Below are 19,385 nucleotides of genomic sequence, written 5' to 3'. Positions count from 1 at the left end.
ACAGATTTTGAAGAATCCGCCCAACGGGTCATTAGAAATAGCCGGAGCTGAACTTTTAGCCCAGACTGTGTGTTCAATTCTCACTCTTGACCCTGGCAGGAACTGAGTACGGGCGGGGATGCAGTCAACATCACGGAAGCTTTGCCGTCATGTGGGAAGCTCAAGGGGAGAGGAGAGCAAAGCAAACTAGGCGAGTGACACTGGACAGGAGGGTACCTTCCCCAACAGCATCTCCGTTTCCTCCTACTTCCCAAAACCGTGACTCTGAGAGACCAGGGCAGGCTGTACTTTCTTTGGGGGCCTCAGGTCAAGCGAAAAGGAGGGGCTTCGAAAGGACCCACAGCAATCCAGACCTAGTCCTCAAGCCCAAGATGAGACATGTCACATCCACGTCAGAGCTGGTTCCTTCCTGTTACAATCCACTTCATGGGGACATCCCTCCCCACATGGAAACTGTTTCCCTGGCAACATACCAGCATCAATTTAAAAGGACCCTTTTAATTACAGGTAAATACAAACAGCTCATTTTTGCTGTTGTCTGTATACTACTTAAATCTAAATTGCTCAAATTATTTGCCATTTTAAGGAATGATGGTAAATTTCAAGTGCATATTAGATGTAAAACATCCTCCTTTGTGCTTAAAAATGGTCAAGTAGTCATATTACTTGAGACACAAAATTATATAAGAGTGTAGGCAAGAAACATTATTAACGGTGTCATAAATAAGTATTATAACTTTATTAAAATGAAAAGACAATATTCAAAATAATGCAACAAAAAATGAATAAAATCCTTTGTCCAATACTGTACACATAAATGCAGAAATCAGTGCCTTTTTCTAAAGCATGTTTTAACCTTCATTTAGTTCATACTAAAATATAAGCTTTAAATAGCTCAAATAACATCACTCAGCAGTTTAAACTGTAAACAGCTTGTTTAATGTGGAGAACATTGTAGTAAGGTACTTCTGTTAATGAGCACCATTTCTTCCGTGCTGCTCTACACGAGATAAATACAGCGAAGCATGTGAAAGTGGAACACAAGCTCTGTGTCTCACCAGATCCAAGCGGAGCAGCCTGCCGTGAGAATTTCCAAAGTAGATGATGTGACCTCCGGTCTTAAGACATACTGGGCTATTGGTCAGAAGGGTTTTACTTAGAAAGCAAATAATCCCCAGGAAATACTGAAGAGGAACCAGCAACACAAGGCCAGCTTGTGTTGTATTTGTTTATTCATATGCAACTATAATAGGGGAGGGGAAAAAAAAAGAAACCCACAACACTCATCTCCACACAGATACTCTCAAGCCAACAGCTGACTGTTTCATTATTGCTTCAACTGACATCCTCAACACTGGCCAAGAGTTTGCTTTTCCCCATGTGTCCTGCGTTTCCTGGGGGTGGAACAGAGAAGGAATGGTAAGGAAAAATGACTTATTCTGTTACCTTCCCATTTTTTATGAGACTCAGACAGGTTCGAATACAGTACCAAAGGTGCTGCCACCCCTCCAGCAAGACCTACAGGATTTAGGTCTCAGGACGACTTAAACCAGGCAGGTGAAGTCATGGAAAGAAATGTACGGCCTGCCCTCCATGGAAAAACTGCTTGTAAAAATAAATGAAACAAAACAGAACAGGCCTCAGAGCTGGCAATCTTCAACCTTATTATGCAAAAAGTAATATATATATATATATATATAATATTTTATGATTCTGAGCTAAACAATACTGTATTCTCTCCCATTTGCTCAATTTTCAGTCTCTCAGGAGCCATCCTCCAGCTTGAGTTTTTATTGTTCTAAATATATATTACTCTAAGACAGGAACTACTGGGTTAACTTGCAACTAGAATCTATGATTTTACCACAAGTGTAGATGCAGGCGTCTAACGTGCACACATATGCGTGTCCCTTGTCCTTCCTCCCTGCAGCGCACCTTTAAATGACAGGCTTGAGCAGACTTTTCTCTGACGCTCACACGGTCAGGGATGCTCAGCACCTCAGCACCTCCCGACTCTCTAAGCCCTTCCCATTCAGACGGAGAGTTCGACTCTCTGATCCTGTGATCTGGACTATTTTCCTGGGGAACCTTGACAGGTCTGGGGAACTGCGAGAGAACCACTTGCTCCCATGGCACCTCTGCTGAGCTGCGACTCCAGGGTCTAAGGAGAAACCACATAGGAGAAATGTTTGCGCTTCACATGGCCTCCCGGGTCCACTCGTGGCTTTAGGTCCAGCTTTTCTGGGGCTGAAGAGATACTGCCATTGGCCAGGAGTGGGTGGACGGGGGTGTTCCCGTGTGTTTCTTCTGCTTCCCTAAAAAACTTTTCGAATCTGTCCAGGTAGGGTGGCCTCTCAGGGAGCAGGTAGTAGTGCGTGGAGCTTGCCTTCTTCCCATTTTCAATGATGGGCAGGATGCAGGGTGCCTTGCCGGCAGCCCCCTCGCTGTGCTGTCTCTGCAGGGCTTTGCTGCTCACGTACTTGGGGTCGGGGGCAAAGCTCTGCGTGGGGGGCATGACCCCGTTGAGGTAAGATGGGAGGCTTTTGGGGCTTGGGGTGCGGGAGTTGCTCCGGGACAAGGGCTCTCTAGGTGGGACTTTGGGGGGCCTGTCCTCATCGCTATAGGTACTGGAGGTGACCTCGGCCGACCACCTTCTGTAGTCTGGCTTGGCCGGCCGGGGAGGGATGGGGACCCGAGGGGGAACTTCAGGCTTGTCGTCGTCGGAATTGGGAGAAGCCCTGTGCACAGAGCTGGAGATCCTGATGGCCGGCTTGTTGAAGGAGCCCGCGGGGCCTGAGTGAGACCTCCTCAGTCTCCGGTGGGCCTGGGGCGGAGGGGGGTTGGCACTCGGTGCCCCGGCTGCCTGGTCAGGCTCCTGGCTGAGATCCACGGCGGAGACGGTCGGGGTGTCGAAATATGCATAGTTGATCTGTCCGCAGCCTCGGAAGCTGCGCCTGCCGGGGCCGTCAGCTCTGAAGTCGGAGAGCCCGCAGTCTTCCAGAAGGAAGTCCGTGTCCGAGCTGGTGAGGAACTCGACCTCGCAGTCGGTCTCGTCCAGGGCCAGGTCCTCGGAGATGGGCAGTGGTGGCAGGGGCCGGGAGCCCCGCTCGCAGGGTGCTGAGCTGGAGAAGAGGGTCAGGGGGCTCTTGACGGGGGTCAGCGGGGGTGTGGCGGCACAGACCCCGTTCACCGCCAGCTTCTTCAGCCCACACGCCACCCGGTCCTGCTCCTGCTGCCCCCAGCCTTCACTTGGGGGGATGATGAGGGGAGGTAGGCGGGACCTCAGAGGGGGCCCGTGCTCTGCACAGTGGCTGCTGCTCATCGGGCTGGATCCGGAGGTGCGCCCTGGAAGGAGATGAGATGTTATGGAGGATGGTCTGTGCTCTCCCCGCGCGGGGAACTGGACCCCACCCCAGCAGCCTGGATTCTTGTTGCCTTCAGCTGGGTCACTCGTGGTGAAACACCAGCTGCTGGAACGCTGAGCACACCCAGGCAACTGCCGCGGGTGTAATCAAGGGCCTGGAGGCGGGGAACGCACCTGATCTGGTTCAAAGAACAAATTATCTCTTCCATCGTCTTGGCCGTGTGCACGGCGCACGCCCACACGCCCCAGACAGGTTCTGTGACATGTGCGAAGTCCACTGAAGGTGAACAGCATGTAATTTGGGGAGCCAGGCCACACCAACCTGGCCATTTGCGAGACGGGCCACCCAGGACATGCAGGGCAGGCCTGAGATAAGACGAGGCCTTACCTGGCCCATTGCAATACCCAGAGCCGGTAGACTCACCCGTGATATGACAGGCAGCCCTTAGCAAAAATCTAGAAGGGCTGATGATACACACATTCGTCCAAGTTTCTGTCAGTATCTGTACTATTCTGTTACTTTCAAACAGGTGTTCGAAGCTAGTAAGGAAGAAGAGAGTTCATGTCTGAGGTTCTGGAGAGTTCAGTGTGTCTCCTGGCTGGGGTAGCTTCATGCCTCCACACAGAGACCCAGTGACTCCGGCTGAGCCACCGAGAGCCTGACAAGAACACGCTTACTTTAGGATCTGCTGCCACTAGGGGTCAGACTCCTGTCGGAAATGGCCTCGGTCACTCCCTCATTTAGAAAACAGCACTGGGGGACAGGCTCCCTCGGGGCTGCCAGTCTCCTCTCCCCACACCGAGGGCACCCGGGTTCTCAGGATGCTCTGGATACGTACCGATGGAGGTTAGCTGCTCCTGCGCCCGCGAGTTCAGACTGTAGGCCATGGTTATGGGGTCGATGTTTAAAAAGCCGCTGAAAGGGAAAGACGGACATCTGGGTCACAAACAAGTAGCAACCGCGTCCCCTCTCTCGCTCTGATGTCACCTGCTTAGGGGCTCTGGCGACCCCACATCTTGCACTTACTTCTCAAACTCGCTGCGGCCACCCCAGCAGGCCTTCAGGCTTCCCAAGGCTTGGCCATCATGCAGAAACCCAGTTTTTAATGGGACTCTGATCTCCTGAGCAGCCACTCCTGCCATGGACATGGTGCCTTATTCTGGGACGTCTTCAGACTTGTGATGCCCGGGGACGCGTACAGTCAACCAGTGGCTTTCATTCCCTGGTTGGGGGGAGGGGAGGGTACAGAGGAGGTTAAAAGCAGCATAAACAATCCCAAAACACGAGGAGCTCGAGGGGAGAGAATTTCAGCGCCTGCGGAACAGAAACATCCAGTTACAGACTTACATTTGCTGTTGCTGCTGTTCAGTTACCAAGTTGTGTCCGACTCTTTGCGATCCCATGGACTGCAGCACGTCGTAACACTCCTGAGTTCTTACTTTTCACGAGGTTACTTAAATGCAGACATTAAAAGTCTTTTGGGGGGGTGGTGGTGGTGGTAAATACAGGCTTCCCAGGTGGCACTAGTGGTAAAGAACCTCCTTGCCAATGCAAGAGGCATTAAGAGATGTGGATTCGATCCCCGGGTTGGGAAGATGCCCTGGAGTAGGCAGTGGCAACCCACTCCAGTATTCCTGCCCTGAGAATCCCATAGACTGAGGAGCCTGGCAGGCTACAGTCCACAGGGTTGCAGAGAGTCGGATATGATTGAAGTAACTTAGCATGCATGCGGAAATACTAAGATTTGAGATGTTTTCAGCCAATGAGAAACAGTCCGTCTCGGGCCAGGGCAGACCTTGAGGTTGGGCGTGGGGGAACAGACAAGTGCACACAGAGAGGCCTCACACAGACGTCTCTCCTGCCTCCTAGTAGACCGACCTGCCCGTGTGTGGTTGCACTGAGTGTGGAGCTCATTCCCTACTCCCTGCACCCCACCCTGTCCCAAGCTAAGAAAGTCATTTCAGGAATTACTGTGTTCAATATGGAAGCACCCTTGTTCACGAAGACCCAACTCTGATGAAGCAGAGGGTCTACAGCTGTCACTTGGTGACCCCACAAGCCCAGCACTTGTTTAGATTCTGTATTTCAGGGGTGGGGGGTGGAGGGGGGGGGTGCAGATGGGCCCCGGGAAGACAAATTCTCCAGGCACTACTTGTGCAGGAATCAAGAAGTCCTCACACACAGAGGACACTCATTCCCGTTCTCCTGTAAAAAAAAATCAAGTTCTGCAGGATGACCGGCTTCGGGCAGAGGCCTGGACAGCATCCTCCTCCCTTTTGAAGGCAAACTGCGGTCTGCATTCTCTGCATTCTCCCCGGTGGAGTGCCTAGTAATTTATGTGCTGCCTCGCTGCAAGGCACGGGCGACAGAGGCCAAGTCAGTGCAACTTCTCCTACTCCAGCCGCCCCTCTCTTCAGACCCCTCCAACCCCGGTCGGATGCCACGTTTCTGGAGCCCCCCTCTCCCCTCAGTCCCCACTGCCTCACTTCAGTTTCCTGTATCCATTGGCAAGGTATACTCATGATTAGCACACGTCTCTGCCCCCTCTTCAGATACTCATATCTGCTTAGAACAAGTTGAGAACATACCCTGTCGACCCTCTGTGTCACAATGACCCCTTCTGTGACGTGTAGATACACTTTATGGTCCGTTCTCATCCTCTCGGCAACTGTGTTTGCACAAACCGAGAGCTGGGTGTTGTGCTGAGGGCTGTGGGCGACGTGAGTACGATAGAGATGCGTGTGCGGAGCAGAGGGAGGTGGCACATGGGCCAGGGTTCTGTTTTAGGGACGAGTCTGTCACCCACTACAAGACTCTGAGCTCAGGAAAGAAGCTGTGTCCCAGTTATTAATTATCACCACCTGAACAGGAGCAGGTGCTGGGTAAGTAGATGTTTGTTGAATGTATGTTTGAACAACGCCATCAAACTATTAGCATTGTCAATATCAACTGAATGTATACAATATGTAAGGCACAGAGTTGTTTTTAAGTTAAGGGTCTAAACAACACTCTGCAAATATATATATATTTTTATAAAAAGCAATGTAGAGAAGGTACTGTTTCAGTGACAAAGGACCAGGGGGCCCAATTACCACTTCTCAGCTTTTTTACTCTCCCAAAGTCAGCTGTTTGAATATACCAGGCAGAGACTTAATAGGTTTGAAATATTATTTCTAATAGTCAAAATTTATCTTTCATCAGTCTCTAAAGATAAGGAAGAGTGGGGGGGAACCCATCATTTCAGAAATCTAAGTTATTTAGGGGAGGTCTTTTCTGTTGTTTTTGAGGGTTGGTTTTTAGATTAGGAACACAGCGAAATGTGTTTTTACTTCCTTTGAATTCAGTTTAAGCTCTAAGAAAAAAATTTTAAAGACAAGTTTTGGAAAAAGATTTGCTAGACACTTCTCTGTCCCTGCCTGGTGGTTTACAGTGCTCTTCCTAAGAGATCTACAAGCGCGGGCAGGACGACAGGGAGCATATCTGCGGTGATAGAAAAATGAAAGGCCAGAGAGGAAGAAGAATATGGTATTTAAGTGGTTTGAAAGCACACGTTTGAAGATCGCCCATCCAGATTACAGGAAAGTGCTGCGGGGGACTGTGGAGGCCCAGCCCCCACCTGTCTGCAGGCCAACAAGAACTACCAGTAATTACTGTGTGTCAGACTCCTAATGCCATCTAAATCTTCGCTTTCAACAGAGTGATTGTGTAACCATCGCCTCTGCTGAAATGGCCTCGGAATCCTGGCCCTCCGTGTCAATGGTCCCTTAACATCCTGTATATGTTCTATAAAAAGTTATTTTTCGGTCATTGTTTCTGTCACCTACTTGTTAGCTTTCTTAAAGGGAAAAATTTTTTTTTTTTTTAGTATAAAAAGAATTGTGTTCACTAAGGCAGCTCGCTTGTAACCACAATAGTGTCTTTGTGCATTCATCGAAGGTGACCTGCCTCTACATTTCAATGGGGAATTGTGAATGGGCTGTGTTATGAAACTGTCCAAACCTCCCACTGGCTCGCACGGGGAGCTCCGCAGCAGTGTCGCTGCTCTCTCTCTCTCCTTCTGGAGAATAACTCCCCCCACAGTGGACTCCCAGGAGGGCAGCCTGCTAGGGGTCCAGAAGCCAACTTCTACAGGGTGTTCCCCACGCAATAAACTGTGGGTGTGGGACAGAACCACCTGGAATTCTTTTATGCCTCTCAAAAAACTCTAGAAGCATTCAATATATGTACTCCTTAGAGTAGGGGTGGTGGATCCATCCACTGGTCAACCCTGAGTTAAAAGAAACGTGTGCGGAGCTCAAGGAAACTTAAGCTGATACTGCTGCGTTGTGAATTTTGTCCCCTTACATGTGTAAAATGAGCTCTGCCTTCCGATTCATTAGGAAAACAACTGCAAAAGATACCCCGCTCCCCCCACCCTGGGGAAAACCAGGATCTACAAGTCCAAGATGACACTGGGTGATGAAATGCAGAAACACGGAACCTGATGGGAATCTGGGCAGCCTAGCACACTGACCAGGGTCTCCATAATCTTGGGCATGGTAGCTCTTCTGAAATATGTGGACTAATCTTCAGCCTTTTAGGGTTGAAAATGCTGTTCAATACCAATGGCAGGTGTGAACTCCTTTTTCCTATTAACATCACTTTTTTTTTTTTTAAATTCAAGGAAAACCAAAGGACAACCCTAAAACCATCTGTTTCTTGAGGTTGCCCCTTTACTTTCTGTCCTAACAACCTGGGCCCCGCCTTGAGTTCTGATCCCTGTAGAGGGCTTCAACCCCGCATCACAGCTCCTGAATCCCAGGTCCAGCCCTGGCTCAAGCCTCCACTTTGTATGTCCTATTGTCTGGTGATTACCTTTCCACTTGGATGGTCCCCTGGCATCTGGAACTCCACAAGCCAAACCCCTTTTGCCACACTCCCTTCCCAAACTAGTTCACGGTCTAAGCAGATCACACGTCTCCCAAAGGCACCATTTTTATCCTGAGCCACAGCAGACGTGTGTTGAATCACCAAGGGCCAGGGCTTATTTCTATGCTGTTTTCCTCAAATCTATCTTCCTTCCGTCCTAATCTGCCTCGGCTATGAAGATCCTCAATCCACCCTTCACGCTGGATCTCTGTCCCTGACCTAACCTAAGCTCAAGCTTAGATCTTCCGCTGCTCAAAGACCTTCAAAGGCTTCTCCATACATGCCGCTCAGCCTGCCATTGAAGGCCTCAGGAACAAGGCCCCCTTCCACCTTTTTCAAGCTCTTGCTTCTCCTTTCCCCACACGGCTGTTAGAAATCAACGTCTCCTTTAGGGCGGCTTCTCAAGCTATCTTCTCCGTGAACCTGCTTCCTCCAGAAAAGCCAGGGAAGTGTCTCCGGGGCCTGGTTATTCTGCGCTGTGCCCTAGTCCCCTTCTGTCATCCTGATTTTCTAGAACAGGACTCTCTGCCTCCTCTCCTCCAACAGATCCTGGCCTCATTCATCCCCAACACGTGCTTATTAAGTGGACTCAGAAAACATTCACCTCATTTTTTTAAAAAAAAAGTAATTACATGAAAGACTCATGTAATTTATAATATAAATCAGTGAAGAAGGGAAAAAGCAGAGACTTGTAAGGGATAAACTTAACATTTGGTGACACTGCTCAATTATAATACAAGTCTAGGGACATGGGGCCAGCAAGGAATGCTCACTAAATTCATTTCCAAAGCTCAAAGCAGACGGTTTTGAGACTGGGTAGTAAAAAGATTAGAGGCTTAAATGGTTAACACTGTAACTTTCCAAACTAGCAGCTGTTACCACATGCTTGCTTAAAGCAATCAGGTGGGGGCTTCCTAACAATAATGTCACCTTCTCTTCTGGATTATAAGGCACCTACTGTGTTTTTGTTGCTAAATTTAAGTTCATTTTCCTAAAAAGAAAAGGGGGGTACACCCAAAAGCATGTTCCACATTCTTTATTAAATAGGTAAATCACATGTTTTTGGTTTGAGGATAACCTCTTTGATACTGTTCTTTAAAAAAAACAGGCTACCTTAAGACAGTAACCTAGATATGCTTACCTGGCCACAGATCTCATTAATAAATCTCAGAAGCAATCCACGAGAGGGGGAGGGGCACATTTTTGTCACACGACTCATCCAGTTCTACTCAGTGCTTCCTTATTTAAAAGTGTGATGTAATTTCCTTCTTTCAATCTGGTTTAAGAACCTGATTTCTGTTTATTCAGAGTGATAAATGGTCTCCTCAGCTGCATTTAACAATTACCTCCCTAACAATTTCCATATCCAGGGAGATATCAGGTAACTCTATTTAGAGCCAAAATTTGAGAAAAAAGAAACAGACTTCAGACTGTGACAAATACCAGGATTTTAGATTCTGACCCACCCCCCCCCCCGCCACCTAAAGAAACCAACTCATCTTTCATTCTGAAAATGTCTAAAATAGTCACCTTTGGGAAAGTGAAAAAAGAAAACCAAACCAAGCCTCACTATTTCTCCTGTGATCAGTGTCTATAGCACTAATGGCCGAGTGATCTGCACTGAACATTCAGTCTGGCTGTTCTAGAGGGTTTTCATTTTCATTAGGAATATGAGAAAACTTACTGATTTGCTCCTCTCCTAACACATTCCGTGTTCATAACTGCTATGGTGTTGTGTGGTCTGAGTTGATTCACTGAAAGCAGAAGGCTCTTCAAAAATCACTGGCTTTAATTCAGGGTGTTGCTCGGATTTTAACAGGTGTGATCTGGCAGAGGGCGGAGGGGAGAGGAAGAGAGGGGGCCACAAGGTAGGGGCCGCTTTGTGGAAGCATCAACAGCTTCACCCTGAATGCCCAGATGACCTACAAGGGTGTTGAACGAAGTTAATGACATGGAAGGAAACTCAGTGGTTTCTGTGAAGACGTGAGGGGCCCAGTGCAGTGGGAATGGACATATTTTGTCCTCCTGCAGCCCCAGACCTGGCACACAAGAGCCCATTGGTAGGTGGTAAAAACCAACGCGACCAGGAGAATATTCACCTTCACTCTGTCACAGTCAAAACTGGATGACCTAAGTTCAGGAATAATTCAGAATATTTTCTAGCTAAGTATTTTAAGAAATGGCAAGCCAATGGAAAACCTATTTATTCAACTCCATGGTCACTGCCAGCCTCTGGACTCCCGCCGTCTCCCACACGGCCCTGGTGACACAGCAGAAACACCCCGCGGCAAGAACAGATGCTTTTGTCCTTTGTCCCTTCCCTACAGAGCACCGCTAGCATCAGCAGAACACACAGACACACTGGAGGGGAAAATATTATTCCTTTCAGACACGTGCATGGTAGGTTTCCAGTTGTAGGAGATACAGGATTTCTATTCAAATCTTAATGACGATGAGCACAATAGTCTAATGATGGGAAGCATATCTTTCAAACTTCAAATTTACTTAACGAGCGTTTAAGTCACCCAGTGGATAACCTGGGATTGTTACAGTGAACAGAAACCCAGCAAGCATAATCACTAGCTCCCTGGATGCTTATCTGACGGGCATTGTTCTAAGTGCTTTCTGTGTATTACCTAATTTAATCCGCAGCCCTGGGAGCTGGGTGCCTGCGACTACCCTCATTTACAGACAAGCGACTGGAGGCACAGAGCTGAGGGGCCCAGGTTACAGGCTTGAGCCAGGTTCTCCCACACACCCCGCCGACAGATGATCTGAGCCACTATGGAGCCCAGGTCTTCAGGGGGGGCTCAGACAGACTGTCCTGGGGCTCTGTTGGCGGGTAACAGTTTTTCCTGGGTAACTTTTAGTGTATCAGAGTTCCTATTTAACCTCCAGTCCCTCAAATCTCCAGAAAGAGTTATTACTTGCAGTTCTGTCCTATCATCCTCTAAAAGGAGAGGGGGGATTAAGGTATTGATCTATTCTGTGACCTCCTCAAACAGCTGAGACCCTCGACCTTTAGTGACACAGGGATGCTCCGCCGTCATATAATCTGTTTGATAATAACGCAGGTCTGTCTTCACCCATAAAAAGGGGTCACAACATATACCCAGAGAGCCCTCCAGCCTGGATCTCTGTGGGGCATTATTACAAGAGTCTTATAATCGGGCTCTACTGTTAAGATCCAGAATATGATAGAATGTCTTGTATTTGGAAAGTGTTCCACAAATGACAAAACACTCATCCCACTTGATCCCAACAACATCCCTGTAAGAAGTGGCAGGGATCATGATCTCCATTTTGCAGAGAAGGAAGCGAAGTGAGGTGAAGCATCCTCCTATCTGCTAAAGGTCAGCATGGTACAGCATCTTTCTCGCTATACTTTCCTCACCTCTCCTTTCTAGAGCGTCTGCTTTGTAGGCGACAGCCACGTTTCTCCTCCTCTTGGTTACAGGTGGGGAGACTAATACACAGAACAGGACCCGAGCGCTGGTCCACTGGGCAGAGCAAGACTGAACTCAGCTCCTGTGTTTAGCTCATGGGTTCTTAAGAGGGCAGGGTTTCACTGATATTTTCACAAACAGCTACCAGATGCTTACTCTTTTTGACTAGATACGACGCTCATTGAAAGGGACACGGTGCTGCCAGAGGAAGGCCCAGTCTAGCGAGGAGAGAGGTAACAGGCAGGCAAGCAGTTTCAGACTGTGGTCACTGTCAAGGGGCCAAATGGGGAGCAGTAGAGGACAAGGAGGGATGACGACCTATTCACACAGGCAGTGAAGGCAGGCTTCTCTCGCGTGATTTTTCAAATGCGAATCTAAAGGATGAAGAAAAGGCAGCCGTGAGAAGACTCAGGAGGAGAGCATTTCATGCAGAGGGGAACAGTATCTTCAAAAGACAACCTGTGACTCATCGAGTTTCATATTCTGGGGGGGCCTTTATTTAACAAGAGCTCTTGGACGGCATCTTCTCATCCTTACCTTCCTACTGTGTCCCCTGTTAGACTGTAATGTTTTGTAGGATCATGGCGCTCTGGAGTTGAAAAGAGTTGCCAGGGGCCCTTATTTTAAAAATATATTCGATGGCCTTTTGGTAATGTTGCCCCATTTGATGGTACAAGGGACTGGATTCAAGTTATCAGCAGTGACTCCAAATGGCAGAACTCTTTTATTCTCTCTTCTGAAATCTGAATCCCATGCTAACTCTCTCTTACCTTAAAATAATTGCTGTATGAAGCTAGTCACTTAGGTTCAGAACCCTCGGAAGTCACCAATTTTATCTATCTTTATAAAGCATGTGTTTATGCTGTATGGATAATGCCAGAATGCCACAATGAAATTTCGTTTCTCTAGTGAGTTATCCATCAGCTTTTAAAATGCGTGACCAAACAGCAGCACCAAAGGAAGCTCCAGGAACCCTGATGCTGCTGCACTGATTCAACTGTATTTAGATCAAGAAAAGAGTTGTGCCTCTGCTAGGGGGAGCCTGTGACATTCAAATTCCTGGAATTACCCTTGGCACCACCTTTCCCCTCCTCTGCTCATCTTTCTCAAGAAACCTGATGGTATGCAGAAATTCAGGTCAGTTTCCAGCATGTTAGATTGCACCTGTAATTTGGGTGACTTGCTTTTAAAAGCTACCATTACTACCAGCAGAAGGGAAGTACTATCTGGTTCGGCTTCCGAGGAGCGGCAGTTAAGAGCTCTTTCCACACAAAAACTCAGGAGTACACTGTAATTAAATCTCACAGAACCGAGCGACTAGTATCCACTGTGAACTTAAAGTAGGAAACCCAGTGCATCACAATGCTGGTTCTCCCTATCTGTCAAAAATACAAATAATTCAGACATTTCATAATAGCCATTCGAAAAAAGCAGATTTGTTTTCTGAGGTTTATCAGTGACTGGTGCAATCCTGCTGAATTTTAAAATGTAAAATATGCTTTCCTGAAATTATTTATCAATCATCAACTAATGTGCAAAGCTGCCTAAGACAGAAGCTGTGCAAGTCAGGGTTCCTGCCCTTAAGGAGTTTACAATCTAGTATCTGTTGGGTTATATACTGTTAGTCCCAGTGAGTGTCCACAAGAACACACAGCTGAAAAGGAAACCTCTGTGTTTGAAGTGAAGGCAATGAACTCCATGCTATAACCAATTTGTAGTTCTCTTCAAATATGCTAATATCTGCAAACAAGCCTGACTGATTGATAACATACTGATAACCAATCACCGTCAGCCTGTTAACAAGGACCTGATTTCTTTCATTTTGGTCTTAACAAAATTTGGTCATTTCCTGAAATGGGTATCAAAATGCCTTTAAGGAAAACTGCACTTACAACTACATAATTCCAGTGAGGTTTAAAATAGAAAAGAAAAAGGAAAAACAAAAAAAACAGAAATGCAGTTTAAAAAAAGAAAGCAAGACAAGGTATGGTGAACTTAATCCGATGCCTCAGTCTTCTCAACAAATGCTTTCTCACTGCATTCTTAACAGATTTATAAAAGCTTGAAATTTTGCAGAACACTTGTTCTCCAGAAAAGAAGGGGGGGAAAAAGCATTTTAACCTCACCTTTCTTCACCCCTGACAGTTGCCTAGAAACCAGTCTTGCCCTACCTGTGTTGCAGGTGTACCTAAAGTCACCAACACATCTCTTTTAAAGCTACAGTCTCTATTCTGACTGCACTTAAGTTTATGACTAACAATCTATTCATATTTTTTATCAGGTAAGAGACTGGTTTCTTTCAAGCAATGACGAAATCCTAATAAAGACTTTGCAAGTACCAATACAGTACTAATCCTGGTGAAAGAGTCATCTAATTTGTACAAGACTACGATATACATATAAATACACGCAGAGGCGAAATATCTAATAAGCGTTCACGTTTCGAACACAATTCTGCACTTCTTTCCCTTTTGAGGCAGCATTTAGGACGTTCTAGAAAAGAATCGCGTTTCTGGGAGGAGGAGGGCACAGGGCTGCTCAGATGAATTAAGAACACCGACTGGGGATGACCGTCGTCGCCGAGACCAAGCAGTGGGACCGCGGGTCAGAACCCGCGCCGATCCCGGCCCCCAGCAGCTCTCCGACCCAGTCTGCGGGCGCGCGGTGTGGACCAGACTCGCGCAGCCCCGGGAAAGAGGAGGAAAGAGCCCGAGGCCGCCGCCAACCCGCGGCCGCAGGACCCCAGCTAGCCGCTCCTGGAGCCGCGCGTCTCCAGCGCGCCGGGCCGGCCCCTCCCTCCGTCCCGGGAGACTCCGCGCCAGGAGACCCTCTCCGCGCCCGGGGACCCGCCCCATGTCGGGAGCCGCCCGGAGTCCCGAGGGGCGCGGCGCCGCCCTTCCCGCCCCGGGCCCATAGGCCCCTTACCCCAGCAGAGCCGCAGCTGCCCCACGGAGCCCTCCCGCGCATGTCCGTCCCGGCTGTCTCAGCGCCTCGGGCTCAGGGGCCAGACACCGCGCAGGCGCCTCGCCCCACGCCAGCCGCTCGCTCCCGCTCGCACTCCAAGCTCGCACCCGGCAGCCGTCGTCGCTACCGCCGCCGCCTCACTATATAGCAAGGGGGGCGGGGCCGTAACGTCACCGCTCACCGCCCCACCTCCGCCGCGCAGCCAATCCCGGCCTCTAGCCGCTTAAAGGGGCGATGTCCGGTCAAGGTGCTCGCGTGGGGTCCACTGGCGTCGGATGGCCCCTCGCCAGGGAAGCAGTCTTTGTCTCCCGAGGGACGTGTTTTTGGCCTGCTGCGGCCCGGGCGTCCCTGCTCTGCCGAATCCGGGAGGCCGATGCCCGGCTCTGGGCAGTCCTTCCCCTGAATCTTCCTCTGAATAGTGCAGGCCGCCCGGCCTCGGCCGCGGTTCCTGCCCGAACCAAAGGCGGCGCCATGCCTCGCACGGGGTTTCCGTCGTTTGCATCCCTGGGGAGGGTTTTCTCTTCCTCTGTCGGCGGGCCGCGTGGGTGGGCCGAGGGCACCGCGGGGAGGCGAGCGGACCCTCTGCGGGCCGGTCTGGGGAGGCGGGGGGCGCGTCTCCTGCAGGACCCGCGCTCACCACGAGGCCCGCGACCCAAGACGTTGGAAGGACAGCGCGGGGCATCAAGGGTCTGCGCAAGACAAGAAAGGACAGAGCGAGGCATCGGAGGACAGCGTGGGCAGAGTGGCACAGTGTGAGACAGCGAGGGTCAGGAGGCCACATTCGTGAGGGTGCCCGGCCATCTCTCATGACCGCACTTCTGCACATGGAGGCCGGGCCTGGTTGGCAGTTGACTCGGATAGGGCCGCCCACGGGCTTCCAGAAGGTGCCCCCCACCCCCAACCCGGTGTCCGCTTGAGTTCCAACCTCTTGTTTACTTAATAGACCCACGCAGACCTCAACATCTCTTGGCATGAGGGCAGCCACTGATGTCCAGGGACAAAACACCAGCGAGCCGGCGGGAGGAGGTTTCTCAGGGCGCCAGTGATGCAACTTAGGCTTATAGTTTAACCGTAAAATAAATAATACAAATGATAACAAACCAAGAGTAACTAAAGTAAGAAAAAAAGCAAACAGACAGAAACCCTCCAGTTTTAACTAGAACAAATCCCCTGAATGGTACTCTGTTGAGTAGAGGTCAGAGACCTCCTGCTGACCTCTTTGGTCTCTGCAGAGGCCCTTTTTACATTTCAGCAGTAATGCCGGATAGTTAGACATTTAGCGCTGCCTAATTGGGATAGTTTAACATATGGAATGAGATTGCGACCTCATTATCAGGTTAACTATTAACTTTACACTGCAAGAAATGATTTGCCTTCTCCACATTGCTATTTACTTACTTTCTTTTAAATTTCATTCAAAGGCCTAATTTTGAATTCAAGGCCTTAAACACCAAAAAAAAAAAAAAAAGAAAGATAAAACAAGAAAACAAAACTCTTTTATGTGCAAGATATTTAGCCAAGAGAACTCTATCCCCCCATTTTGATGGGCTCCTTTGGGCCATTTTCATGGCTAGGCTACTTATCAACAGTTCAGTTGTTTCATCTTTCTTTTAAGTTTTCTTATTGCCATTTGGTATTATTTTAGGAAATGATGGCAATTAGGCATAACTAATTGCTAACTTTCTTACCGAATCAACTAGGTTTTTTGATTCACAGTTACACAGTTTCCCCCCCAACCCCCATTTTGGTTTCATTAAAGTTTACAGCTTACCCATACAACTGTTATCAGTGTAAAAAAGGGATCAGCATGAGAACTTGCCAGAGAACATCTTTTCAGACCTCACAGTCCAGCATTTAATGAATGGGGACTTAGCTGAGCTCAAGTTTCACCCAAAAGGAACCCTAGTTGCACTATTTCAAGTCACCACAATACAGCTGTAATTTGTGCTTTGGCCTTATTGGCGAGCTTTTACATTCTCCCATTCATTAAACAGTGATAATCACTAGAGCAACCATCAAACACAACCCTTCTTTGGAGAAAGAAGATCAACAGGATACTCACTATAGGATTGGGAGCTGGGAGCCGAATGAGGGGCTGTTTTGGTAAATTATAAAAAAAAAAAAACCCACAAAATCACAGGAGTCACTCCTCATGAATCCAATTTTTTTCTTCTGATCCATTTAAAACTTGCAAAATAAATATCTTAAAATTTTTTCTTTATTGAAATGAGTCAACTTACAATGTAGTGTTAGTTTCAGAAATACAACAAAGTGATTCAGTTATATATATATGTATATGTATATATTTTTCTTTTTTTAACATTCTCTTCTATTATAGGTTATTGTAAGATATTGAGTATAGTTTCCTGTGCTATACAGTAGGCTCTTGATTATCTATTTTAGATATAATGTGTATATTTTAGTTCCAAACTCCTAATTTATCCCCCTCCCCAAAATAAACATTTTGATTTATTCATTTTGGAGGAAAAACCAGTTATAGCTGATGGCTTACTGAATTTTGCTTATAATGATATTCACATTATATGGCTTTCTCAGCTGTGGATGAATTACATGAGAAGACTTAACCCCACAAATCTTTTATCTAAGACTCTATTAATGATATTTTGTAATAGCACTAGCATGTCAATAATACTGTGGAATATTTGGGGAAGAGTTTAAATGGAAAATGCTAAGCAAGTTGAAATGAGCCTTTTTTGTTTATCAAGTGATCATTTGGTGACTTTTCACAGATTAGAACACTAAGAGGTTTAGGGGCAAAAGTACCTTCTTTGTACTGAATCTAGCATGTTTTTAAATTATCTCCAGTAAGGAAGAAATTTAAAGTCAGAATGTTTTTTCACATCTCTCTGAATCCATCTAATTTTGAGGTCACCTCTCAAGGAATTTATATTAGCTGATGTTATTTAATATAAAAGATTCTAAACATAGCATCTAGAACATTAGACTTATATCACATTGACCCAGATTGTCACTTGGCACTTTTGCTTCTTTCAGAGTAAGAAGAGGCTGTCCTTGGAGTAAGAACAGGGGGAGGTTCTGGCTCAGAAATCTTACGATCACAATATCTGCTTTCTTGAGGACATTGTTCCTGTCTGTCCTTTCCCAGCATCCTTGCAAGTCGTGTGTAAGCTCACATTGTGTCAGAGAGGGGCCTTGCAACCCTTCTGAATTTCTGTTTTGATATTATGTGAGTCCTGTAAAAGAGGATCACAATTTGGCATTTATTCATCTTGATTACAGATGTTGTATTTTGACTTGTTTATAGAGACATATTTTAAAGTGAGACACTTTCTGCATACCTGCTTAGTCCTAGAGCCTTTTCTATTCATGATATATGTAGATATTCACTTTCAAAAAACTAATTTATAGATGTGTGCAACTAAAAAATACATGACAATAAAAGAATTGCATTTCGTATAGGTCACTAGTTGTCACTTTATGTTTTGGAAACATCTGGCACACACACACACATACACACACACACACATAGATACATGCACATATATATGTATTGGAAATATACATGTATATATATATATATATATATTTATATAGTATTTCCAATAAACTTTGTGGATTATTTTAGACACTCACACTGATAAGGGCTGAGATTCACCCATAAGGATTGCCTCATCGAATCAAAGTCTGCATGGAGCGTCCAAATTTAGCAGTCATTTGAAAAGTTTCACAGAAAAAGATTTTCTTTACAACTTCCGTTTTCCCCAGGGATATTAATGAAGGATATTACTTCACCTTCTTAGCTTTCCCCCTAAATATATATATATATTTATGCAGTATATTCAGCCTGGGAAAAGACCAAACAGGCTGGTTTTAATTTATCTGTCTACTCGTTTAAGTGTTAGGGCCAGGGCTTACCTGTCTTTGCTTACTATGAGTTTTGGAGGGCTGTTTGTATAGTTTTCTTTCAACTGGGCCACTTTTTCATTTAATGCTCCCTTAACAAACATTTGATGCTGTTGGCAGTTATTATATTTCTAGTTTTATCCCATTTCTAGAACTTGAAACCTTTTTTTATTGTCCTATAGATACATTAATGTATAGATGTTTATAAGACAATTTTTTTCAAATTTCTTTGAAACACGAATCTGATTTTTATCTTCAAATTTTAACATGACATTTTCTTCCAAGTAAATGCTGTATTTCCCATGAGCTGGCCAGTAGGGTGTGCTCTAGCCCCTTGCCAAATTAATTAATTAATTAAAAATATTAATGTCAGCTCTCCATTAAGAGATTTCAGAAATATATTTCAACTCCTTCACTGCCACCAACATTGATGAGGTATGGTTATATAGACACAAGCTAATAGTTCAGCACACACAACATATATGGGAAGTTACGTCATTATATGAAAGCAGGAAAACTTAGAGCTATTTACTTCTTTGGATTTAGTTCTAAAATAACTTGGTATGGGGACTTCCCTGGAGGTCCAGTGTCTAAGACTCCTTGTTTCCAGTGCAAGAGGCCTGGGTTCGATCCCTGGTTAGGGAACTAAGATCCTACATGCCACAACTAAAGGTCCCACGAGCCGCAAGTAAGACCCTACAAAGCCAGTGTGTAGCCAGTGCTTGTGTGTATGCTCCATCATGGCCAATTGTCTTGAGACCCTGTGGACCAGGCTTCCTTGTCCATGGAATTTTCCAAGCAGGAATACTTAGCAGAT

General features: G+C 46.7%; 1 protein-coding gene across 2 annotated transcripts; it reads right to left on the bottom strand.

Annotated features, from left to right (window-relative positions):
- Positions 1–708: 708 nt before the first annotated feature.
- Positions 709–14,825, bottom strand: ERRFI1 (ERBB receptor feedback inhibitor 1). 2 transcript variants are annotated; one of them, XM_069544779.1, is made up of 5 exons: positions 14,645–14,802; positions 4,392–4,587; positions 4,204–4,280; positions 3,789–3,904; positions 709–3,345 (listed from the first exon to the last, which is right to left on the bottom strand). In XM_069544779.1, the coding sequence occupies exon 5, from the start codon at positions 3,320–3,322 to the stop codon at positions 2,162–2,164; it is 1,161 nt and encodes a 386-aa protein (XP_069400880.1). In that variant the 5' UTR covers positions 3,323–3,345; positions 3,789–3,904; positions 4,204–4,280; positions 4,392–4,587; positions 14,645–14,802; the 3' UTR covers positions 709–2,161. The 2 variants fall into 2 exon arrangements, with proteins under 2 accessions (XP_069400880.1, XP_069400879.1); XM_069544778.1 differs by lacking the exon at positions 3,789–3,904 and having other exon boundaries at positions 14,645–14,825.
- Positions 14,826–19,385: the final 4,560 nt, after the last annotated feature.

Source organism: Ovis canadensis, chromosome 12 (assembly GCF_042477335.2).
Source record: "Ovis canadensis isolate MfBH-ARS-UI-01 breed Bighorn chromosome 12, ARS-UI_OviCan_v2, whole genome shotgun sequence".
NCBI lineage: Eukaryota > Metazoa > Chordata > Mammalia > Artiodactyla > Bovidae > Ovis > Ovis canadensis.
This window is presented reverse-complemented; position numbering and strand designations above follow the sequence as displayed.